The sequence below is a fragment of the Schistocerca piceifrons genome, chromosome 1 (genome assembly GCF_021461385.2).
Source record: "Schistocerca piceifrons isolate TAMUIC-IGC-003096 chromosome 1, iqSchPice1.1, whole genome shotgun sequence".
NCBI classification, from domain to species: Eukaryota; Metazoa; Arthropoda; class Insecta; order Orthoptera; family Acrididae; genus Schistocerca; species Schistocerca piceifrons.
In genome coordinates, this window is record NC_060138.1 from 94,894,320 (window position 1) to 94,921,100 (window position 26,781).

General features: G+C 44.0%; 1 protein-coding gene across 1 annotated transcript in view; it reads right to left on the reverse strand.

Moving 5' to 3' along the window:
- Positions 1-3,665: 3,665 nt before the first annotated feature.
- Positions 3,666-26,781, reverse strand: part of LOC124781547 (dipeptidyl peptidase 1-like) — a 37,781-nt gene continuing 14,665 nt past the window's right edge. Inside the window, exons 3-6 of the mRNA XM_047253872.1 lie at positions 24,947-25,130; positions 18,413-18,521; positions 13,777-13,940; positions 3,666-3,848 (exon numbers count right to left, since the gene is read on the reverse strand). Coding sequence (XP_047109828.1) covers positions 3,666-3,848; positions 13,777-13,940; positions 18,413-18,521; positions 24,947-25,130 — 640 coding nt within the window. The remainder of the gene's footprint in view (positions 3,849-13,776; positions 13,941-18,412; positions 18,522-24,946; positions 25,131-26,781) is intronic.

The following is a 26,781-nucleotide window of genomic DNA, read 5'->3' on the forward strand; positions in this document are numbered from 1 at the left end:
TTTCCTTCCGAAGACGCCTAAAATTGCAAAATCCGTACCAGAATAAGAAAAAAATATATATAAATTTGACTGTAAAACGAAAGTGCTGCATATAGCCTTACGCAGAATAAAACAAGGAAAATATTGGTGTATCACATTTTGCGATACGTTTATCGGTTCGCTCGTAATTAAAGCGTAAATTCGAGTGTCCATAATAAAAATCCCATAGTAAGAGGAGTCATCAGGAACCTAATCTAATCAGTTTAAACAAATAAAAATAAAATAAAAACAATTGATGTATACATAACATAATAATGTAATATACATAGCGGTATTACTACGAAGAACAATATCCAGTAGGGACGAACTCCGATGCAGAGGCGCTGAGTCGAGCGGGTCGAGCCGCGAGCTGTATTACTGCGTGAGCCGAGACCGCAGAGACCAGAGTGACACCTGAGTCGCTTTGCTCAACGCTCTGGCTAGAGTCGAGACGGTGGGGTGAGCGTTGAGCGGGCGAGTTCCGAGGGTGGGGGGAGCGGTGAACTCACCCGCTCCGAAACAAATCGTCTGTTCTCTTGCGAGCAGGTTGTTGCAAGTAGTTCCTATGTTATTCGCTAGGTGGCTCTCTGTCCTGTTGCTCGCATCAACTGCCCAGAGGGCAGGACGTGCGACTGAAACGATCGCCGACAGAGTGCGATGCGAAGTTAAGCTGCGCCAGACACTGCGCGCGGCAGACGACGCACATGGACGGCACGGCATATGTGACACACAAAATCCAATGGGGCACTGCACAGTGCAGGCAGCCAAGGTAGAAGCAGGGCAGAGGCCGGCGCTGGCTGTGTTGTGTGGCGTCCAGTGTGCTCTGACCAGCAAAGGCCCCGCTGATATGCTCCGTCTCTCTCTCTCTCTCTCTCTCTCTCTCTCTCTCTCTGCTGTGAGAAACGTTTGGAGCTACCGTTCTTTTTTTCTGAATCACTGATTGTTCACTCCTTTGAAAGATTCAACTCTATGAATTAGTTCAAGAGCGCATCCCCCATCTCTACTTCTCAGCCGTTGTCGAGAAGATCGACAGTCAAAAGAACCGTTGCGGTGAAATACTCTCTACGATTAATAGTTCTCTACAGCGTCGTGGCGCAGCGGTAAGCGCTCGGGTTCGTAATCCGAAGGTCGCCGGATCGAATCTCGCGCTATGCAACCCTTTTTTTTAGTATTTGTTTTTTATAATTCAAATATATATATATATATATATATATATATATATATATATATATATATATATATATAAATTCCCGGCAATCTGTTGCAACAATTATGCATATAATAAGTTGTTGAAAGTCACTTGTCGTGGAAAAACTGGCGACTTCGAACATCATAATGTTTTCCGCAAACAAAGTTGTATTTCACAAATGTTATTAATTGTCTTCATAATGTTAACCACGTATAGTTAACGGAAGACGTAGAAACGATATTCCGAAACGAATACGTATAGCGTAAGTCAAACGTTCGAATTAGAATAGAGACCCCACGAACACAAATTTGCTGTGGCAGGTATGAAATATAGACTCCGTTACTCGCTCGTTACACTTGAATGACAGATGTTGAATGGGCCGAAACGAGCCGCCGCACAACAGCGTAGTTGCCTGCTAACTTCGAAAGAAGGTAGATGCGGTCCCTAGCGCAACTTATAACATTGTCGAAAATCAGTGCGGACGGGAGAGCTTTGGTACATCCTGTTAAAAAAAAAAAACGGAAAAATGGAGGCGGTACAATTGGAGAGCGATCCGCCTTCACCAACATGCATAAGCAATTCATTAATACTTTATATATATATATATATATATATATATATATATATATATATATATATATATATATATATATATATATATATTTGAATTACAAAAAACTAATAATAAAAAAAATTGCATGGCGCGAGATTCGATCCGGCGACCTTCGGATTACGAACCCGAGCGCTTACCGCTGCGCCACGACGCTGTAGACAACTATTAATCGTCGAGAGTGTTTCACCCCAACGGTTTCTTTTAACTGTCGATTTTCTCGATAACGGCTGAGAAGTGCATCTTGGTGCTTTGCCACATTACAACTCTGGCCATGAGCTTTTATTATGCACAGTATGAATCGAATCTGAATTTCACAATTGGCGGCCTCCCCTTGTAAGTTAAAATAAAATATACATATTTACGGAACGAGAGAAGAAGCTGTGTCATCTAGTGACAAACACACCGTTCTTTTTAATGTATTGTCGTTAACCGAATAAACTAGAGGGTGGAAATCATATGTGCATACGGATATTACATACAGGCATAATAGCAGGTAAAAATTACATTAAAGGATTCAACCATTAAAATATACGCACTTCGTTGCATATTTACTGGGCAGTGCCCCCTGGTAAAAATTCAAAGCGACGCCATTGCCTAGGCAACGTAAAGGCCAACATAGCCGCCATGTAATCATAGAAGTGTGTACTGAATGGACGCGGTTGTCATGGTAATATAACGGCAGAAGTGGAGACCAAGAAACCAAAGAAGTACGCTTGGAGATGCCGACTGCGATCACGGTATCGATCCTGGTCGATATCTTTAAAGGCGTTTGTGCGGACGACTCGGAAATTGCTGGAAAAACTGGACAAACATCCCTTTCTTATGACGACGTGTGCCACATAACTGGCGCAGTATCACGTGAAAATTTTTAATGACCAAGTAGGCACTGCAATGAGAGCGACTATATTAAAAACGTTTGTAAATTTTTAATGACAAACTAGACACCAAAATGGAAGGGGCAATATTACAAGCGTTTTTAATTTTGTTGTTCCTACTCTTGGAAGGTCTACAAAATCTGAGGATAGTTTTAACGTAAACCGAAGCCGGTAATAATAAACAAATGATATTGTGATCTCGACTGTTGTTTTTATCAAAGTTAATGTACAGTTTCAGAATTCTCTAGCAATTGCATCTGCAGAACTTCTTAGTGAGATGACGTTGTGTAAATTCCTCTTTTCTTTTTTTTTTTTTTTTTTTTTTTTTTGAAAACAGACAAAAAAATTTATATGGAAAAAAGAGAAATGTAGGCTTTATTGAAAATTCGCAACTCATGTCGCTTCTCTGATAGTTACATGTGATTAACAAGTGCTATGGTAATAAATAGTTCGATCTTTTGCCTTTTCCATTGGAATCCTTTTTGGATAGTAACCAACAACCAGGTGACAGTAATACTTTTTGGATAGCCACCGAGTAAGTGTGGGTGTGGATGGGCTCCACTTAATACTCACAAAAAATTTAAGCGTTGGCTTCAGTTTAGAACACAACTTTCCCTCCAGTGCTCGGCATTTCCCCTACAGCGGATGTCTGTAATCCCCACCAATACCGCTGTGCCGACTGCACAACTACCGGCTGTATTATTCTGCACACACTCTACATTTGTGCAGTATATAGTCATGTAAAAGAATTATGAGGAAGCTGTGGCACTTCTTCAACGTACGATACAATGGAACTGATGTTGATGCGTGTCTTCAAGGATACTGATATTGTGTCTGGTTTTGAATAAAGGAGAGACTATAATCCTGCTGAACTCAAGAATTTTATTCACTTTCCTCCTTGTTACAGTTAACGTAAACAGTAAGATATTTCACACTTGATCTCTTGATGCTGCGACACAACCGTCGGAGTTCAAGGTATAGGTGAAGCCTCAAAGGCGTCGCTCTCGATGCTGGCCTCGTTGGTGCCCCTGCGGATGCGGAAGTAGCCGTCCTCCCCCCACGCATCACCCCAGCTGTTCTTCACGATCCAGTACTTCTCCCCAGAGTCGGCGTCCTCGCCGTAGCCCACGATGACCACTGCGTGGTCTGTGTACTGTGAACAGACAACAACCGTGTAGCCTCCGTTTTACTTGACAAGCTGGACAATAAAGTGTGTGTTCTCTACAGCAGTGGTCGTCAAACTACGGCCCGAATCAAGTATTCGTGCCGCCCACGGTCCTCGGTCGTATTTAATAACCAGAGTGAAATTGTACTATCATAGCACAAAAAGTTCTAATCTGTCTTGGACAGAGTTACGCATGTAAAACGGTAAAATCAGACCGATGGTGAGTGCTTTTGCACATAAAAGCCAAACGGTGCACTAACATATGGTGCGATTAGCTGAGTGTTAATTTCAGAACAATTAAAATTTTTACAAAAGGAGTTAAGAGATTCGCACAATTTGCCTGGGTGCCAGCTCCAGACCTTGCTTAACTTCCGTTACTCGCGCCATAATTCCTGACATAGTTACCCGCGTGGATGACAGGTGTCATCCACAACACAAATGGTATGTTTGGACACTCTGAACGGTATATGTGAATGAGTCTATAAGTATTTCATTTAAATCTAAATATAATACACTTAATACACAAATACAGCAAAGGTATAACTAAGCGACAAATATTTTTGACAATTGTTCTTAAATAGCTCCAGTATCTCTAGAGAGCAACCAACTTGTTATTGTCCCACGAATACATCTGTCAAGAATATTATCAAACTTGAGGCATCTCCACTGCGACCTGAATAAATTGTCATGCATGCACAGGTAGAATGATTGAAGTCCTTTGCCCATTGAGCTGTCCCACAACTTTGTTAAACTCCTACTAGAAATGTGTGTGTGAATTCCTAAGGGACGAAACTGCTGAGGTCATTGATCCCTAGACTTACACTTAAACTAACTTATGCTAAGAATAGCACACACACATGCTCGAGGGAGGGCTCGAACCTCCTGCGGGAGGGGCCGCGCAGTCAGTGACTCCTTCTAGAACATCTCAGACACCCACACAGATACTACAAAGCAATAAAGCTCTGATCTCTGTACCATCTGCTTATTTATCATCCCTTTCCGTATAAAATTTACCACGAAGTTCATTGATGTAAATATTAACACATTTTGCAATAATGGGCCCCGTATCTTCATTGAACAATAACTTAGTAACATCTGTTTGTTATATGAGCTTCATTTTTCGGATCAGGTAAATGAGTAATGACATTACAAGCTCTTGTTCTGAAATTGGTAGGATATTAACTTTTCATCCATTTGGCTATTCCATATTTTTATAACAGAATTACTTGCTCCTGAATTACTTTTCCCTGTCATTCAGATTAAGGGGAGCCGTAGGTGCCTATGCTGCCCATGTTAAAATCACTAAGTTTGAGGAACATTTATGAATAAACTACCAAATAGAAAAACTTGAATTTTTTTTACATATAGAGTGGTTTAGTATTTCAGTTATGACAGAGGGATTTTGGAGTATCTTTTCTAGTTTCCTTCCAATTATTTTGTTATTAATGACCCAAATTTTTTTCCAAATAATTGCTTTATAATTAAACTGAAATGAAACTACTGCACATATTGCCAAATGGCTGTCTTACAATGTAAGTTTGACCACTAGGAGTGCTGTATAAAAATTTCATCTCTCTAGCTTGAGTGGATTTTGAGAAAATGTTCCTTATATTCGAAAAATTCTAATTTACGGGAAATGGCTATCAAAGTTTCTCAATACATTCCTGCACTATAGGATGGATTATCAGGGTCTTCTTCTTCATCCTCCAAAAGCTTCCTCTTCTGTCTTCTTTTCTGCCCCATTGTTCCATCATACTTCATATGCCTTTCTCTTCTTTCTGCTCCTCTTATCCTTTCTCTGTCAATATTTCTTAGTGCTCGTATAGTGTTCACCCCAGCTGTAAATCCTAATGCCTTCAGAACTTCACACTTCACACTGTTCCCTTGGTTGTAGGTTGCTATTGCATCATAAATGCCAAAGTGCAGTGTTTTTATGCTTACAAACACCCATTTAGGAATCACTTTCCAAATCAAATTGCTTACGCTCTCATTAGGATTCTGCGTCTTTCCGTCTAGACATTTGTGTAACAATTCTGGCTGTGCTAAGTCATGAAAAATTGGTTTTATTGCATTTATCACAGCTGCTGGCAAACCATGTTTGTGATCATAGTCCTTTTTTGCATTATATTTGCACCAGGAATCTTTTGGTCCCAGGCTGTGTTGAGGGTATTCATTGGAAGAGGCAGTATGAAGGAACAATGCCCACACTGCTTTTCGCATGTCACTAATATTACTAGTATTTTGCCTTATAGCATACCCATAGTATCTCTGTAGACGTTCAATCACCTGATCAGTAAGCCTGCCTCTCCCTCCTATTGTCTTTCCATCACTGAGCTTACTTGAACCCAAAGTTTGTTTGAGCCTTCGAAGCCGTGCACCCATATGCTTTTGCACATGCCCAATGCATTCCAACTTTTCAACTACAAATTCATTTCCATATGGTTTCAGTTCCTCTATAGTCCTGAAACCTTTGGAGTCACCATCCCCAAGGTAGTATTTGTACCTAACGTTGTATCTGGGAACTGAACGTTCAAAAATTTGTTTCACTCCATCCACTTCCATTGCTCCACTTGATCCACTAAAATTTCCCTCACAGGTTCCACTGCGCTCTCCTTTGATTTTATTTTTGCACCTACAATGTTTTGATAATATTGCAACAAGTAGCAGTTACAACCCCATTCAGGGATTTATGACCCCTCTTTCGCCAGGAACCATCTAATGCCACTACCAAATCCCTAGAACCACCATTCATTTCTACAGATTCCTCCACTGCTTCCTTCATCGTTTTCAAAGCCACATCTTCAACAGAGGGTCCTACCAGTTCACAGTAGTACCCAAATTTGCTTGGAGGCGATGGCAAGTTCATAATACCACAGAACAGTTTACCAGCAGCAGACTCTTTTCCAACGGATCGAAGACCATACACAAGTCGAACATTCACATCAAACACTCTAGATCGTCCATTTTCACCAAAGAGACTGGCATGTGAATTGTAGAAAGTCACTTGATACTTGCAACATGCACATATTATCTTCATCTCACAAGCTAAACCAAAGTGCTTTGTTATCTCTAGCCCCACTCCTACACTTGAACACATTTTGCACAGAACACTTTCTTTCAGCACAGAAGATAATAATCCAATATTCAGTACTTCGTTAATATCATCACTGTCACTAACATATTCACGAAATCTGTCACTTCCAACAGTCAGCTTCTTCCTAGAAGATGTCACAGGGCTATGGCCGGCCATGTGATGCTTAGCAGAAGAACGCACTGTTTCAGTAATTGTAGTATCGCAACTTGGTATTAGTGTTAATTTTCTTTTCCCTACGTTCTTCCTCTTCTTATATACACGGTTACTAAAACGTGGCATCGTAATCAGAACAACGCTTTACACAAGAAGTATAATACTACCAACAACAGGCGCAACACTGAACTAATTCGAAATGGTAAACAGCAAAAAGACGATGTTCCGCGCTCTTAGCGCTTCATTTGTCACAGAAAACAATGTAGCCAACCCTTGCATACTCGCTATATGCGTAACATAAGGCGCTGTATGCGTAACAGGCCGAGAAAATCCCAAGCAGTTCGCCAGGAAGTCACGAGAGGGTGTTAGATGCATTCAGCGGCCGCCCATTTCCTCTGCAGGCGTGGGGGAAAATGGTAATAACTCCACATCTAGGGCGAGTAGAACAATAATTCAAAGTTTACATTAAAGAGGAATGTTCAAATTAATTTTCGGTAGCAAAAAAAAAAAAAATCTTAATTTTTTGGATTTGACCACCTCCGGCTCCCCTTGATCATTTTCTGACACTTCTTGTTTTGTTCCTGAACCATGACCGCTTTAACGATCTCCATCAATCAGCTCTTGGAACCATTTCAGCCATGCATTAGTATCTCTGCAAAGCCCTCTCCTTGTTTTTTTTTACCTTTGTTATTTATTCCAAATACAAAAAGTATAGAGAATACTTACTTTTCGTAGATAAGCATTCTAGGTACAAAGAAAATTAACTGTAATTATTCTAGATATGACTAAAATTATTACACATATGAAAGTTGCGTTGATCCTAGAAAGCAATAAACTAAGAATCACTTCTTTGTTTCAGAATGTAACTGTACTGCTCGTGTAAATAACAAGTGTCGTAAAGGCTGCAATAAAGTTTCATAAACAATGCAAGTTGCCTAACTCCTAAGGATGGAGAGTTCACGGAAAGATACTGAATATGGCGTGAATTCAGTGCTACTTACTCAAACAAACTAAAGTGGGAAAATCATGTGGATCACGAGCATTATCTGTGCGAGCAATGGAAGGATAATATACTGTCACACACTTATAGTAAGGCAAATGTTCCACCCCCCTCCCCCCCCCCCTCCCCCCTGCGGGTAAGGGGGCTAGAATATATTCGTGGTATTGCTGCCTGTCGAAAGAGGCGACTAAAAGGAGTGTCAAACGGTTGTGCCTTCATGTCATGGTCCCCTGTAGGGTTTTACATCCCGATTTCCAAATCTTCCTGAAGAGCGAGCCAATTGTGGAAGGGCGCCTTACATTGTTCATCGTGTCCATAGTGCGTTGAGATCTTTAGCCCCCTTTCTCTTCGTCGCATTGCAGTCTCGCTCATTCTCCATCTCTTGGGGGAGGATACATTCCTGGGTGTGGTTTGCGCCATGCGCTATGCTGTGTCGCTTTCTGCGTCGACGAAGACTATAGCCTTCTTTGCACCTGATATCCAGCAGGTAGCCAGTCCGTTGTGATGGGGCCGCCATGTACCCTGTTGCTTGTAGCCCCCTGACAACATAGGTATCGCTCTGCCGATGCCTGCGCCGCTAACTCCCCACGTATGCCAAGGAGTAGATGCCCATCTCCCTGGGGCATCGGTACTAGCGGCAAGGCCATCCTGCAATGTGGCCCTTGCTGCTGCTGGGTGGCGCCCGTGGGGAGGGCCCTGGGTCAGAGTGGGTGGCATCAGGGCGGATGACACGCAATGAAGCGTGGCACATCTTCACTTGCTGGTGGCCAGCTGCCAGCAGTCTCTAAGCGTTCAAGGGCTCAATTCAGTAAGCAGAAGTACGATCCCAGATCGTTTATATCCCTGGCCACACAATGGAAAGAGCAAAAGGCTAAGGATGGCAGCAAAGCTTATTTGTCCCAGTACCTAGTATGTACGACAGCTGATCGGGAATCTTTCATGACGATTAAGCCTCAGTTCTTTGTAGAGCATTTAGAGTACAAGTTTGGGGAGGTGAAGGGCTAGTCCAAAATGCGCTCTGGGGCAGTTTTGATAAAAACAGCATCCTCTGCGCACTCACAGGCATTACTCGCTTGTGACAGGTTGGGGGATGTTTCTGTTAGCATCACGCCCCATTAGAGGTTAAATATGGTCCAGGGTGTCATATTCCAAAGGGACCTTCTTTTGGAGTCTGATGATGAGCTGCGCGCCAATTTAGAGCGGCGATGTATTAATTTAGTCCAGCGCGTCCATTGGTGTCCGAGGGATAATCCGGTTGACACCGGTGCCTTCATCTTCGCCTTCAAGGGTCATACATTGCCTGAGAAGGTCAAGGTGATGGTCTATCGCTGTGACGCCAAGCCCTATATCCCTCCCCCGATGCGGTGCTTTCAGTGCTGGAAGATCAGTCATATGTCTTCCCACTGTATTTCCAGCATCACATGTCGAGATTTCAGATGCCCATCACATCCCAATGCTCCACGTGCCCTCCCTCCCATCTGCCAGCTGCACAGAGCATAATTCACCTTGCTCACCAGACTGCAGGATTTTCCAGAAAGAGAGAAAAATCATGGAATATAAGACTCTGGACTGACTGCCCTACACTGAGGCTAAGCAGAAATTTGACCACTTCCATCTTGTTCATACGACCTCCTCTTACACCGCCGCTACAACTGTTATGGCCCCATCAGCTCCACTTACCCTATTCACCTCTCAGAGCTGGAAGACTACACCTGCCTCTTGATGGTGGGTGGCAATTCCCTCCCTGTTGCTCCTGTACCATCTTCTTTGGGAGGAACAGCCCCCAACGATTGGGGACGTCTGTCCCGACTTCTTAGCCAGAGAAGCATCTGTCTTCTTCAGCTCCTCTCGCTCAGAAGGGATCCGTTGGGTCCCTTCCCAGGTTTCCCCCTGTGGGAAAGATGACGCCTTCCACTGGCTGAAGTGCCCAAAAGCAGCTGGTCATAGGGCTTCATGATCCTCCTCAGTTCTGGAGACTGACTCACTGATGCCCTCCCAGCCAGTGAATCGCAAGGAGCAGCAAGAAAAGTCTAAGAAGAAGACCCCTAAGACCAAGGAACTTGCAGTGGCACTGACCCCCCCCCCCCACTACCTACAAGCTCTGGTGTGGGTGGAAATTCTGGCATCTGCTGAGGACATGGATCTCTCTGGACCCAGACACAATGGATATCGACTCCTCAGGAAATCAGTCGGTGGCAGTAAGTGACCCTGAGGCGTAAACCACCTCATTGAGTGTTCAGTGCCTTCCCAGTCTCCTGATCATGTTATCCTCCAGTGAAATGGCGGCAGTTTTTTCAACCACCTTGCTGATCTACGACAAATTATCAGCCCTCACCCTTTCTTCTGCTCGCTAGGAAACTTGGTTTCCGGCGATGCGAACCCCCTGTCCTCCATGGCTATCGGGGTTATAAGAATCGGGCACTTATGAGAAGATATCTGGTGGAGTCAGTGTCTACGTCCTTTTTTTTACGGCGAGTGTCTCCCTCTTCAAACACCTCTAGAGGCTGTCGCTGTTAGCATGTGGACGCCTTAGGCTGTTACTATCTTCTGTCAGATCGTGATGTCTCTCAGAATGTATTGGCTGCACTGATAGCCCAGCTGCTGCCACCTTTTCTGTTACTGGATGACTTTAACGCACTGTTGTTGGGCAAGTGTTGGCATAGCTCGACCTTTCTCTCTTAAATAACGGTGCATCCATACATTTCAGTGTGGTGCATGGCACGGCTGTCGCTGTTAGCATGTGGACGCCTTAGGCTGTTACTATCTTCTGTCAGATCGTGATGTCTCACAGAATGTATTGGCTGCACTGATAGCCCAGCTGCTGCCACCTTTTCTGTTACTGGATGACTTTAACGCACTGTTGTTGGGCAAGTGTTGGCATAGCTCGACCTTTCTCTCTTAAATAACGGTGCATCCATACATTTCAGTGTGGTGCATGGCACGTAGTCCACCATTGACCTTTTGGTCTGCAGCCCTGGCCTTCTACCATTTGTCCAATGGAGTGTGCATGACAACTTGTGCAGTAGTGACCACTTTCCGATCTTTCTGTTACTGCCACAGCGTCTCTCTCCTGGGCGCCTGCCCAGATGGGCATTGGATAAGGTTGACTGGGACTCGTTCGCTCCATTGCCACTATTCTCATGACGCCATTGATTTGGTGGTTCACATGATAACCACCGGCATCGGTTCTGAAGCGGACTTTGCAATTCCCTGATCTTCCAGGTCCCCTCGGCGGAGGACTGTGCCGGTCGCTGGAGATCGATGAGGTGACTAGAAATCACAGGTGGGCCCTCCAATGTAATAAGTGGCACCTATCACTGGAACACCTCATTATATTTAAGCGTCTCTGTGCCTGGCCGCGACGCCTTATTCATCAACGGAAGCAGGAGTCCTGGGAAAGGTATGTCTCCACCATTGGCATCTGTACCTCTCCATCACAGGTTTGGACCAAGATTAGGCGACTCTATGGGTAACAGGCCCCCGTCAGCGTACCTGGGCTTTCCCTGAATGGAGCAGCCTGTGCTGTGTCAGACACGATTGCAGAACTCTTAGCAAAGCATTATGCTGAGAGTTCCACTCCTAAAAATTACCAGCCGGCCTTCTGCTCCCTGAAAGAATGGTTGGAATGTCAGAGCCTTTCATTCCACATGTGTCACCTCCAGTCGTACAATGCTCCATTCACTGAGTGGGATTTCCAAAGTGCCATAGCTGCTTGCCCTGATACGGCTTCCAGGCCGGCCCTCTTCCACTCTCAGATGCTCAAACACCTCTCGGTAGACTGCCAGCAACACCTCCTAGACCTTCCAACTCGGTCTGGATTGAGGGTGAGTTGCCATCACAATGGCGGGAAAGCATCATCATACCAGTGTTGAAACCTGGCAAGAACCCACTGTAGATGGAAAATTGTTCGAACACATGGTAAGCCAGAGTTTCAGTTGACTACTTGAGTCTCGGGGCCTTCTGGCTCCGTACCAGGGTGGGCCACCGATAATCTGGTCTGCCTGGAGTCTGCCATCTGTACGGCCTTTGCCCACCGTCAGCATCTGGTTGCCGTCTTTTTCGACATGCGGAAGGCATACGATACAACATGGCGACATAATATCCTCACCACGCTTCACGGGTGATGTCTTTGAGGCCTGCTCCCGATTTTCATTCAAAATTTTCTGTCGCAAGGCTCTGTCTTGAGTGTCTGCCTCTTTTTAGTTGCTATCAATGGGCTAGCTGCAGCTGTGGGAACATAATGGACATCCTGCGTTGTCACGTTTCACCTCCCCAGTGACGTTACCGTGGTGTCATTTTTCAACAAGACAATGCTTGTCTACGCTTGGCAATCGTCTCTATGAACTATATGAGTGACGCTGAGGTGCTTCTGTGGCCAGCGAGGTCCACTGATATTTCACCAACAGAACCCGAATGAAAACAGCTCGCACGCAAAGTCAGGCACAGAACTAGTATCAAAGATGTCGAGTAACAGGCACAACAATTGTTGGCCTGCTGACTAGGGATACAACGGCTTTATAATAACCTTCCGAATGGAATGAATCCTTGCATGAAGGTGAGATGGAGTACGTCGTATTGATAGTTGGCTCATATTGGCAGGTTCTTCGTAAGTCTGACTCAGTTCTGTAATCAATATAACATCACATACCCTCTCAAGTGAAGAAGTTACTTTCCGTTTCCTTCTCCATTCTGTGTACTTCACATCTTTTGTCAGACACTGTAGATTCGTGTTTCTCAGCAGCTGAATTCAACCTACGTTTTTAAAGTAAACGTTCTAGCCTTACGTGGAAAATAAATAGAATTACTGTGCTAGAATTCTCGCCTCTGAGTTTCTCCTCCACTTTCAACAACGACCAAAAACATGTAAATTATATTTCCGTCTGAGATTTCTTACCGAACACGAGGAATAAAGTATCAGTGATGTTTCTTGTGCGGTTTAGAGTCATATCTCTACCACCAACGCCCTCACCAAATCTTTCGTACCTCTGAAAACAAGCATGTAGTGGATGAAAGTTACTGATGGGATATAAAAAAGTGGGTGAAGTCGCAAAGTTTGATCTCATGTCACTTGCGCTGACATTAAACTTTGGTTGCTGTATTGCTCCACACAGAACCAATGATGACCTCATCACCTACAGGATACAGAGACTTTCTTTATATTTTTTGTATTGTCACTGGAAGGATTCAGAGCATCCCTTGTGCAGTCTTAACTTGACAGAGCACGAAATTAACTTAGTTTTTAAACTGGAGAAATGTATAGAACATTATCTTTTCTAATAAGAGTTTAACCTGCTGCCTAACATTTTACGTGGGAGTGAAACTGAATTACAACACTATACATTACGGCGAAAATAGTCGGAACAAAGAATTTTCAGGCTGCCACTTCACACCTTTAGTACCTAATGGATCAGGCGTTAATAAATAATGGGGAATGCATAAGCCTGAACGACTTTCCTAACCTCGCCTTTTGAAGTAATCTGACCTGACACATACACACAATTCTACATGACAGCGACAGTGGAAACATCGGGGTCTTACTTCTTCTCTCGGTGTATCTTGTTAACGCTATTGTGTAGAAATTTTGATGAGCACTCGGAAGTTTTATGTACTAAACGAAAAAGTAAATCTCTTATTTTCTCCCTCATACACTAGACTTATTCTATTATTACCTCATAGGGATAAAAGTCGTTCCGGGCTGATATCTCGAGGTCGCGGTAGATGCCGCCGGAGTACATCGGAAACGAATAGGAGGAGGCCACCATTCCCACTGCAATAGGTCCATTGTTCACCAGCGCCTCCTGCATCAGCACTTCGTTACAGGCTCCATAGTAACCTGCGGATAGACAAGCGCTCCTTAGAGACGTTTATATGACAGATACTAAAATAATAATACCGACATCAGACGTAAATGGCACTACGTCTTATTTTCACAATAGCTCAAACATCATTCTTCAGGGTGCTCCACAGCGATTCGTTCTAACTAATTCAGAAGTTAGTAAGAACCAAGTCATACTCATTAGGGACAAGAAGAAATAATTGATGAATTCAGCTGTTTAAAACAGGAAGACTGGGTAACAGATTATTCCAGCGTATCATCAGAGCATCGAAAGAGATAGAGGCATCGCTGAATCCTCGCAGGAGTATGTATTCAAAACACTGACATCCTATTTCAAATCCCTAAATTCCCTATAGACTTCAGTGTGAATGAAGGCATCTAATGGGGCTCTTTGAATATTTAACCACAACACTGAGTCACCTGTTTCTTCAACACCACCATTACAAACGTTTTTCAGGACCAGGGTAAGCCTGCAAATTGTGTGCGGAAGTTCGTATAGGATATTTATATCTCAGACTTTAGCTCGTAGTCTAGGCTGGAAACAGAGGCAATACGTAACTACTTTCCTATCGAACGGACCGAGGAAGTGAGCAAAACCTGCTGCGATAACTGAATGATCTCAGTGGGACCGTGGTTCTTGAGAAATAAAGACAAGGTTGTCCCACAGAATAATATTAAGCATTAAAGGGACATAAACTGTACAAAATGAAGAGGCGGTTCAAGCAACAGGAGACAAGTCTACGGAAATTTCTTACCAGAAGGATGGACGAGTTAGCGTGGTAACTGTAACGTGACTGATTTTAGGATGTCAGAGAGAACAGACAAGACTGTAAAATGTAGAAGATAAGAGAGTGGAGACGGTTACATTTGGTACAGTAGGTACTGTCTTTTCCTTCAGTGATTGTGCCGCTGTTGCACGACCGACTAATGACGGGCGGTCACCCATACACGATGTAACAATGGTTTCGTTTTAATTATACGATCGACAGCTCGTCATCATAATGGAGGAAACTGTCTGAACCGTGTTAATAAGTTTCTGTGTGTAGGAAATATTATAATGTAACCGTTTGTGTATCGAAATGTAAATGGGGAACTATTAAGGCATTAGCCTAGAAAGTTTAGAAAACGACAGTCCGTCTACAGTTATCAATCCACAGCGTGAATTCGACCTGGGACAGAGTCACCTCTCTCAGGCAGGTCATGAGAGTAGTGGCTACGCAGAGGGCTACCTAATAAGTGGCCAGGAAAGTCACTAACGAAAACCAAAAGAAGTCTGTGTATCCTACTACAGTAGCTCATTGATGCATGGCATCTAAATTTAATGTAATATCACAAACTGAGGTGACAAAAGTGACGGGGCCTTCTAATATCGTTTCAGATGTGCTTTTTCCCGACGTAGTGCAGCAGCTTGGCATGGTATGGACTCAACAAGCCCTGGATGTCCCCTGCATAAATATTGACACTTGCTGCTTCTATAGCCGCCCATAATTGCGAAAGTGTTGCGGGTGCAGGATTTGGTGCACGAGCTGACCTCTCGATTATGTTCCACAAATGTTCGGTGGGATTCATGTCGGGCGATGTCGGTGGCCAAATCATTCGCTAAAATTGCCCAGAATGTTCTTTTAACCAGCTGCGAACGATTGTAGCCCATTGACATTGCTCATTTGTCATCCATAAAAGTTCCATCGTGATTTGGGGACATGAATGACTGCATATGGTCTCATAGTAGCTGAACATGGCGCCGTCCTTTCCATGTAAACACAGCCCTCATCATTATGGAGCCACCAGCAACTTTCACAGAGCCTTCTTGACAACCTGAGTCAATGGCTTCGTGGGATCTACGCCTCACTCGAGCCCTACCATCAACACTTATCAACTGACATCTGGACTCATCTGACCCAGCCAAGTTTATTCAGTCGTCTAGAGTCCAACCGATATAGTGATGAGGCCAGGACAGGAGCTGCATGCGATCTCCTGTTAGCAAAGGCACTCGCGTCGGTCGTCTGCTGCCATTAACGCCTAATTTCGCTCTGCTGTCTTAATGGATACGGCCCCATGAAATCTGGTATCTTGGCACACTTTTGGTTCTGTGGATCTCGGAATATTGAATTCCCTGACGATTTCCGAAATAAAATGTCCCATGCACCTACACTCACGCTCATAAACTAAGGATAATGCTGACACATCCTGAAACAACGATCTGGGGGCGGTTTGCGGGTTTGTGGGTTTGCGGGTTTAAATCACGTTGGGGTATGACCATACAGTGCATTTGACCTGCGGTCGCCGCACGGCGGTGCTGGCAGCAGTCCACATACGCAGAGGTGCAGCGAGTAAGTGTGCATACGTTTTCAGACGTGCTAATGGTGATTGTGTGTCCAACATTGCTCAAAAATACATATTGATGACGTTATGAGGGGTAGAATACTAGGGCGACTGTAGGCTGGGCAAACACAGCAGGTCGTAGCACGGGCGCTCTGTGTGCCACAAAGTGTGATCTCAGGACTATGGTAACGATTCCTGCAGACAGGAAACGTGTCCAGGCGCTACCGTACGGGACGTCCACAGTGTACAACACCGCAAGAATACCGACATCTCACCATCAGTGCCCGCAGACGGCCACAGAGTACTGCAGGTAGCCTTGCTCCGGACCTTATTGCAGCCACTGGAACAGTTGTCTCCAGGCACACGGTCTACAGACGACTGAACAGATATGGTTTATTCACCCGGAGACCTGCAATGTGCATTCCACTGACCCCTGGTCACAGGAGAGCTCGTAAAGCCTGGTGTCAAGAACACAGTACACGGTCATAGGAACTGTGGTCCTACATTATGTTCAAGGACGAGTCCAGGTATAGTCTGAACAGTGATTCTCGCCGGGTTTTCATCTGGCGTGAACCAGGAACCAGATACCAACCCCTAAACGTTCTTGAAAGGGACCTGTATGGAGGTCGTGGTTTGATGGTGTGGAGTGAGATTATGATTGGTGCACGTACTTACCTGCATGTCTTTGACAAAGGAACTGTAACAGATCAGCTGTATCGGGACGTCATTTTATACGTCCTCCTTTTCAGGGGTGCCGTGTGTCCCACCTTCCTTGTGATGGATGATAACGCACGGCCCCACCGAGCTGCCATAGCGGAGGAGTACCTTGAAACAGAAAACATCAGGCGAATGGAGTGTCCTGGCTGTTCCAAACCTAAACTCCATAGAGCACGTCTGGGGTGCTCTCGGTCGACGTATCGCTGCATGTCTTCAAACCACTGCATGTCTTCAGGAGTTCCGACAGGGACTGGTGCACGAATGGGAGGCTATACCCCAGCAGCTGCTCGACCACCTCATCCAGAGTATGCCAACCCGTTCTGTGGCCTGTGTACGTGTGCATGGTGATCATATCCCATATTGATGTCGGGGTATATGCGCAGTAAACAGTGGCGTTTTGTAGCACATGTGTTTCGGGACGGTTTTCTCAACTAATCACCAAACCTGGACTTATAGATCTGTGTCGCGTGTGTTCCTTATGTGCCTATGCTATTAGCGCCAGTTTTGTGTAGTGCCAGGTTGTGTGGCACCACGTTCTGCAATTATTCTTAATTTATGAGCATGAGTGTAGATCGAAATACGATTCCGCATTTAGAGTGTGTTAATTCCAGTCGTGAGGCAGTAATCACGTCGGAAATCCTTTCACACAAATCGCCTGAGTACAAACGACAGCTGCGCCAATGCACTGCGCTTTTATACACTGTGTACGCTGTATTATCCCCATCTTTTTATGTGCATTTCGCCGTCCCATGAACTTTGTCGCCTCAGTGTGAGACGACTACAATGAGAACTTGGAATACACTCTTTGCAAATGGAAAGAGAAGGAAGTGAAGCAGTCCTTCAGGAAGGAATGAAACAGTATTGTCGTCAGTCCTCCATGCTATTCAATCTGTAAAATAGAAAATGGCAATAAAAAGAAGAGCATCCTGAAAAGCATAAATACTTAGACGACAAATACAACATTATGTGTAAGGACATGCAGTATCTCCTGAAAGAATTTCATCTGTGTGCAGACTTGTATGCAACTGAAATGTGAACGGAAAAAATTACAAACACGAAAAAAAGAGATCTTTTGAAACGTGATACCATAGGAGAATGTTGAATATTCGATAGGTAGAGCGATTAGGTAATCAAGAGGTACTGACTGGAATGGCAGAAAGATTTTTACGGCACAACTTGAATAAAAGAAGCAATAGGCTAATAAAACAAATCATGGCAGTGGTGGAAGTGTGGATGGTAGAAACTGAAGAGGGAAACGATGTTTAAAATGCAGTTAATAGTTTCAAATGGACGTTGGTGCAGTGGTTGGAAATGAGAAAATTTCGTCAACATTGACTAGATTGAAGAGTTGCCTCAAACCACTCTTCAGACTGGCGACTACAATACAAAGTGAAAACGATAATATTGCGGTCCGCACCACTGATACTTACCACCCACGAACGAGTAGTCCGACACGTAAATGCGGTCGCACGTGTTGGCCATACACTGGCCATTATTGGCACTGTAGGGTCTGCACTGTTCTTCTACGACGCCCTGTTCCTGCAAAGTTCGTGGTACATGTCAGAAGTCGAATAATGCAGCGGCATCCCGTATTATTTTATCCCAACAACCGCAAACACGTAAAGATGCATTTCGAAAATTGTCATTTACGTTATAATCCACCCAAATCTTAGAAATAAGTACATTCAAGCTAATCATCTGTTTTGAAATACCTCTATCACATACTGAGTGTCTCAATACACACAAAGATCACTGAGCGAGATGGGACAGTGGTTGGCACACTGGACTCGCATTCGCGAGGCGATGGTTGAAATCCGCGTCAGGCCATCCCGATCTGTGTCTTCCGTCATTTCCCTAAATCGCTTCAGGCAAATTCCGGGATGGTCTCTTTGAAAGGGCAAGGCCCACTTCCTTCCCCATCCTGCCATAATCCGATGGAACCGATGACTTCGCTGTTTGGTCCCCTCCCCCGAATCAACCAACCGACCATAGTGTGTCTTAAACAATGCTAGAGCTGAAGGGGGACCTCATGGTAGGGCGGCCACCATGGTGATGGGATTGTAACAAACAGATATGTATTCTGAATTTTGAGTATCCTGTCGAGAAATAAACTGTGCAGTCCTAAAGTATCGGCTGCACCCCGACCAGGGCAGCGCCGCGAAACGGCATCAAGATGGCCCTGACTCGCGCGCAAGTGGAAAGAGCGGGTAGTGCCACACCTTCAGGAAGACAGAGTTCAGCACCCCCTGTCAACACTGACTTAACCAGCTGGCCATAGCTGATAGGTCCCAGATCAATTGCAGACTTCGAGAGCATCAGTACTGAGTAATTGGAAGACGATACTGAGCCTGCGTTCTGCGTGTAGTAATAGACAGTAAATGTAATTGCATGTAGGAGGCATAGGAAGCACAGGTAACCACATCGTAATGAGAAGTTATGTTTATTTCCCTTTGGAAATAACGTGTTCTGTTAGTCTGTCTGTACAGATAATTTTGGATTCCTGCCGTCGACTATCACAGCTTCTCTCCTTCCTTGTTCGTGTCGTTGCTGACTCCCACAGTAGCTGACACAACAGAGATTGTCTTCATTTTTGAGCAGTATGAATGACACGAATAACAGAATTTTGATGGCAGGGTGAACAAAGCTGGTCCCACTAAGAGAAGTGCTTCTATACTATGCCATACACATGTCTTAGGTGTCGCTGGCATCAAGTGCTTTCAAGAGGGCTGTTCCAGGCAGTTGCTTGCCTTGCCTCATGTCGGGGGAGGATGGGGGGGGGGGGGGGAGGAGAGAGAGACACCTGCCTGTTATTGGCAAGGTGTATCGTAGTTCACAGTCTTGGTTAGAAGTTCGTCCACAGCCAGTGTATGTGTATGGCGCATCTGCCATTCCACTATCACCCATTCCTGCAACGATGCCTGTCTCACTTAAACGTCGAAGCAGTTCAACAATCTCATTTATGATTCGGTTCGGATATTTTCTCATTGCAGCTACACCTGCACACACCCGTTGACATTTACCAGCAAAGACCATACCTGCCAGTTTTTTTTGTTTTTTTTTTTCAAATGTCGTGCCTGTTAGGTACACATGTCGACTCCAAAGTAGTCGGCAACGACTGAGGAACTGAAGGCGATTAGCAAGAGAATGTGGCGAGAGCAATGATTTCGTTGGAAACACCACCACCCTACGTTATTGAGAGAGAGAGAGAGTGTCGTTCAATGTGATACACTGTAAGAGGTTCCCTGCTCCGTAGCCGGTATAGTTAAAGCATCCTAAAGTTATGGCGCTCCATGGGTAGTAGACGTCCCGAATCGTTGTGGTGCAAAGAAACTGTAATTTGGCCGACAAGGGGAGTGGAGGCGGTGGCGCAAATCTCCTCATTTCGAGACTGCGCGCCATTGTCCTGAATTAAATTTCTCACGGAGATATTTTCTTGTTAATGGCGATCCGTCGGTGGGAGAGACACGTTAAGCTCAGTGGCCCCTGGTACTACTCGAGAGGTGTAGGCAGTGTTCTGGCATCGGATTTCACCCTCTCCTTCTGTCATCATTGCAGAACACGAAAGAGACGGGATGCTATAAACACAATGAGATGGCAAACAGCATCTGATGCCTCCTAATAATGTATCAAATCTACTTTAAACTGGCGTAGTGCAGTAACTCTACATGGCATGGAAACGACTTGCAAGCATAAATACTGAGCCATGCTGCATCTGTAGCTGTCCATAGTTGCAAAAGTGTTGCTGGTGCAGTAGTTTGTGCACAAACGGACTTCTCGTTTATGTCCCACAAATGATCGATATGATTCATTCCGGGCGATCTAGGTGAGCAGATCATGCGCTTAAATTGTCCAGAATGTTCTTCAAACCAACCCCGAACAATTGTGACCCGGATACATGGCGCACTGTTATCCACGAAAGCTCCATCGCTGTTCGGAAGCATGAAGTCTGCGAACGGCTGCAATTGGACACCAAGAAACCAAACATAACCATAGTCAATCATCAGTTCGACCTCAGGACCAAGACAGTTCCATACTTCAGGCGATGTCGTGCTGCTAGGAAAGGGACTCGGGTCGGTCGTTCGCTGCTATATCTCATTAACGCCAAATTTCGCCCCACTCTCCTAACGCATTCGTTCGTCGTACGTATTGTGGGGCGGCGGGTTCATAATAATATTTAATAAATTGGTCAGTCTTAAATCGTAGGAAAATGGTTTATTAGAATATTGTTTTCTGTCTTTTACGAGACCCTGGAAACTATTTCTGTGGTCAACCAGAAAGTGATGGAGAACTTACTGACCATAGTTCCCAGTCTGCAAGTCCACATTCGGATCCAGCCCACTGAAAGAAATATTTCTGTTCCCTATTTGCTCAACGGGATCAGGATTATGATTATAAATGAAGATTTTGGGTTCTAACGGACAGATATATTTGGTAAAGTTTCACATGCACCACGTCATAATATTCATCATGTTAATACCAATGATAAATCTCTGTATGCTAAACATCACTACGAGCAGTTCAGAGGCGACCTCTACGGCAAGTTCCTATTAAATTGTCTTTCGCCTTGACTTCTGATAATGAAAATAACTGATTGTCACAAAAGTGGAAAATAATTGTCACCACTAGCCACGCGGATTTCTTAACCTTGCGGGTGGCACACTAACTGCTACTTCTGTGAAATCTAAGCGATCCAGAATGGCGTTCAATCCTCGTGATTTCACTTCCTATTTGTACTGAAAGCTTGAGTTTAGCTGCGGTCTGGCTGTGACGTCATCCGAGACAGCAGGTACTCCAGCGTTTCACTGACGCGGATCATACGGTGTGCGAAGTGAAGACTCGTCTTCCCTCCCAGACTGTATTTATATACTGGCGCAGCGGACGGCCAAAGGAACACCTGCTGCCATCCGCTCTATGCCCACTGTAGTAGCTTCTAATTGGCCGCTTTCTCGGACATATAATATTTCATAACAATGTGATGAATAAATACAGAATTTTTTGTAATTTTTGTATGATTGTAGTTAAGTTGGATAAAATCACAGAACAAGTTTGAGCTCACTCACATTGAGCTTTGCCGTCTAAAATTTTTAGAATAGGACTAACAGAAGAACATGACCTCGGAACTACACCTTTAAGAGACCTTGTATTTCTTATTATTTACATCCAGACCTTGAGACTTTTTGTAGCTCTATTACTTAATAGGTTTCTTCACATGCTGTAATCAGAACTTTCTAGCAGTAATATAACAGATACTTAATCTACTACAATTAAGGACATTTTTGTTACACTTTTCAGCAAATTACTCGAAAAGTATTATAGGTAGCTCAGTGGGGTTACATAATTAATGCTTTCTACTAAACTGAAGCTTCATACAAATGTTTATAGCTGTAAGTCTAATATTCTGAGTCAATATTATGACCAAAATATTGTTTTAATCACGCTGTAACTTGTACTAGTTATTTTTGACATATATCTGCACTATATGACCAACTTCTGGGTTCCTAGCTTCATTATTTAGCGTCACTTATTTTTTTCTTAAAACGATGTATTTAGGGCAAAATAATCAATCTGATCAACCTAAGAGTTGACAGTTTAAACATTAATATACTAAATCACATGCTGGAAAACTTTCGAAAAGCAACTTTAACTTTCAATTCCATTATTGAATTATGGTTCAATACTAGTGTGCTGCGAGCAGGCGAGTTGTGGTGACGTGGCGCTACTAGCAGTGAACTGGGGTTAGTGCCGGCGCACTCGCTCGCCTCTGTATCTCTCAAATGATGCAGCGCTTGTGTCGCCACAGTATCTCTGAGGTTATTTCACACAGCATCGCTTGTCTGTTAGCACTGACAACTCTTCGCAAGTGCCGCTGCTCTCGGCCGTTAAGTGAAGGCCGTCGGGCACTGTGTTGTCCATGGTGCGAGGTAGTGCCTGGAATCTGATATTATCGTCACACTCTTGACACTACGGAATGCAGAATACTGAATTCCCTAATAATTTGCGAAATGTAGTTTCCCATACGTCTGTCTCCAACTGGTATTCCGCGTTCAAAGTCTTAATTCCCGTCGTGCAGGCAGAATCGCGTCGGAATCCTTTTCACATGAATCGCCTGAGTACAAATGACAGCTCCGCTAATGCACTGTCCTTTTACAGCTCGTGTCTCTGATACTACCGCCACCTGTATGTGTGAATATCGCTACCCGATGACTTTTGTCACCTCAGTATATAGTCGCCTACGTTCATGGGAAAAATGTAAGGCACAACTCTCACACACCACAAGGAAAGAGGCCCTTAGCTCGGAGGAAGGAAACCTCTCCCGATTAGGGAACCAAAACCAATCCATCGAGATGACCCAGCCAGCAAACCCATACTATTTCTTCCTTTTATTGTGCAGGATGCTCTATGGCATGTTTAAATTAGCTTCCAGAGTGGAAAGCGTGTAAGTTCGGATACGTGTTAATAAGATATTTATTCTTCCTATTGTTGAAAACGGTCCATGGTATCAGCAGACCAGCAGAAAATCTGCGCAAATTGTGGTATGAAATTCTGAGAGAACAGCTGTTTTAGGTTGTTGCATTTCGCATACACGCCTCAAAACAAAGGTGAAGCGCCCATAAGACATGGTAGTATTTCTATGCAGCTTTGTACATGTACGCAACTTCGGCGAGTGTGGAAGTTGCAGTTCTCGTTGGCAGGTAGAACGATTAGCACAGTGCGTTAATGTTGGTCGTGTTTAGTGTTGTTCCAAGGCCTGGTAGCGTGCATAAGGAGCGTGCACAGCGTCATATGTTTTGTGATCACTGTGAATGCCATGGAGATAATGCATACTTGTGTGAGATCGCGTCATCTGCTCCTAATGGAGTTGGAAAGGGCAGTTGTGGACCTGCTTGTCTCAGAACAAGATGCAGTGGCTTATCGACACTCTTTCGAACCGAATCAGCGCATGCATCGAAGGCAATGGGGTGCAACGTTATTCTGAAAAGTGAGGTCATACTGCCAGATTGTAAAGTTGACTCGATGTTGTAATCGTCAAAAGAATATGACACACCGTCTCTCTAAGTTCCGTTCCGTTTCCTCCTCCACTTTTATCTGTTTCATTTTTTCCGAATAGTGTATGTTTATAATTAAATTGTTATCCAGCTGAGGTCTTCGTGCTGACATATGTAGTCGAAATCCATCTCTTTCCCAGCATTTATCCTATTCTAGGCAGTCCGCTGTTACCATGATTAGGTACATTTCTGCATGGATGCCCTTCCTTGTGGCCATGTGTTTTGTCGAGTTACGAAGCTTTAACTAATATCGTGTTTTACACGGGATATAAATATACATGACGGATAAAATCCATGGAGGGCTTATAACTATGAGTGAGTTTTTTATTTATTCTTATCTCCGTCTTTTGCTTCAGAGGCTGACAGAAAGGACGGGAGACTGACCATGGAAAAATTCAACTCCGATCAAAGAACCAAAACTGCAGATGATAATTAAAAACTTATTCACAGAACCCCCTCATAAGTTTTGTCCCATCCTGTATTTGTCTGATTTTTGAACAGCATATATTATCAGTGTTTCTTCATTTATCGTCACTCCAGCACGCCATTTTAAAGGAAAGGAAAGAAGTTTATGGAATAGCGAACCGTTTACCATTCGCTCATTAATTATGGAACGGAAGCTCTGCCCTACTAGAAATGTGGCCCGAAATACACCGTAGACATAGTTTACAAACCATCCTAATATTCGCCTTAAATTAATTTGGAAAACAGCGAGGACTTAAAATTTGAACAGTCAAACGCTGAATCTGAAAAACTCTCCACAGAAGTACGAGGGCAGTGCCTGAGCCATTACAGATGATGAATGATTAAAGCTGATTTAAAACATACTAAAATGACGCTACCGTGAATACGAGAACAAAATACGTCGAGCGAGTAATCTTCCTTGAAGGTAGTGTGCGTTAGGTTGTCACCACTTACCAACGCGTAGCGACCTAGCTGGTAAGCGTAGCCGCCGTCACACCCTCCTACCAGGTCGCTGCAGTCTATGGCGTCCTGGACAGACAACACGGGCTGGTAGGTGTTGTTGGTGCGGATGCGAAGTCGCGACTCCAACATCCCCATCACAGCGAATGCGTAGCAGGCCCCGCAAGATAGCTGATTCCTGAGGGATGAAAATGCGGGCTTCAGCAACGAGAGGTTGTACAAGATGTGAGTAAGGCTGTTCGCTAAAAACTCTACTCGTCTATAGCATCGATTTGCAGCTCAACGGTCACATACATCTCTTTGTACAAAAGGAAATGTTCCATCTGACTGACCCATCATCGCTCAGGCCAAACCGTAAATGATAGAAAGTAAAGAAATTTGGAGAAGATGTTGATCACATACTGTAGGTATCGATTAAAAAGGAATTTTTCGAAACTACGCCCCTAACGATGCGAAATAGGGAATGACACTTCTTTTGAAAATATGTCGCTACTAGGAAACTTTTGTAGCTAGAGCTACGAATATTGGTATTTGGTTTCTTGGACGGAAATAAAGGATTAGGTGTTACAGCATTTTTGGGAACTTCAACCTTACAGGGGGGGGGGGGGGAAGTGAATGAAAGTCCTCTATTTAAAAATAATAATTATTAAAGTACTACTAAAGTATTTTCAAACTAAAGGTATAAAAAATTGTTTGGATTTTTTAAAATAAATCATTATTGAAGCTACATCTATGAAATTTGTTATTTGGCATCTCAGTTACAAATACAATGTGCTTGTTTCAATGTTTTGGAAATTCAATCCCTACAGAGGTGAAATAGTGGATGAAAATTGTTATGAAAATATTTCATAATGAAAGCATTTTTAAAGCTAAATGTAAGAAATTTTGTGATTACCTTATCGCTTGGAAACAAAAAATACATGTTTCAGTGTATTTGGAAATTCAATCTCCAAGGGAATAAAATAGAATGTGTAAGTTTTTATGAAAATATTTCACTATATTAAAACCTTTTTATAGTAAGTGTATAAAAATTGGTATTTGACTTCTAAAGAACTGTGGGTTATGGAATGGAAGTTTCTGAGCAAATGTCACCATAAGAACTCAAAAGGTAGGATTAACAAGTACCTTATGAATTTTTATTACGTGTGGCTTTGCACACAGTGCCCTGTTTACGGCTCCACTGTGTAGATGCGTCCTTTCAGTCAGTCGTCCCCAGCCCAGCCTTCCGCTGGCGCTGTGGCAGGAAGCTTGGCATTGTTCTGCTGGAGACCTGTCTCAAATAGGGGCTGCTCTGTCTCCCTTGTAGGGCTGTGGGCCTGTCTGGCAAGATTTATTGAGGGATGGCCTCGCCACCAATTACTTTCAACTTCAGCATGCTGTTTCTGTGAGCTAAGATGCATAAAAATACCTAATGCTTTTAGTGCACTACCAGGCTCCATCAACATCTACATCTACATCTACATTGATACTCCGCAAGCCACCCAACGGTGTGTGGCGGAGGGCACTTTACGTGCCACTGTCATTACCTCCCTTTCCTGTTCCAGTCGCGTATGGTTCGCGGGAAGAACGACTGTCTGAAAGCCTCCGTGCGCGCTCTAATCTCTCTAATTTTACATTCGTGATCTCCTCGGGAAGTATAAGTAGGGGGAAGCAATATATTCGATACCTCATCCAGAAACGCACCCTCTCGAAACCTGGCGAGCAAGCTACACCGCGATGCAGAGCGCCTCTCTTGCAGAGTCTGCCACTTGAGTTTATTAAACATCTCCGTAACGCTATCACGGTTACCAAATAACCCAGTGACGAAACGCGCCGCTCTTCTTTGGATC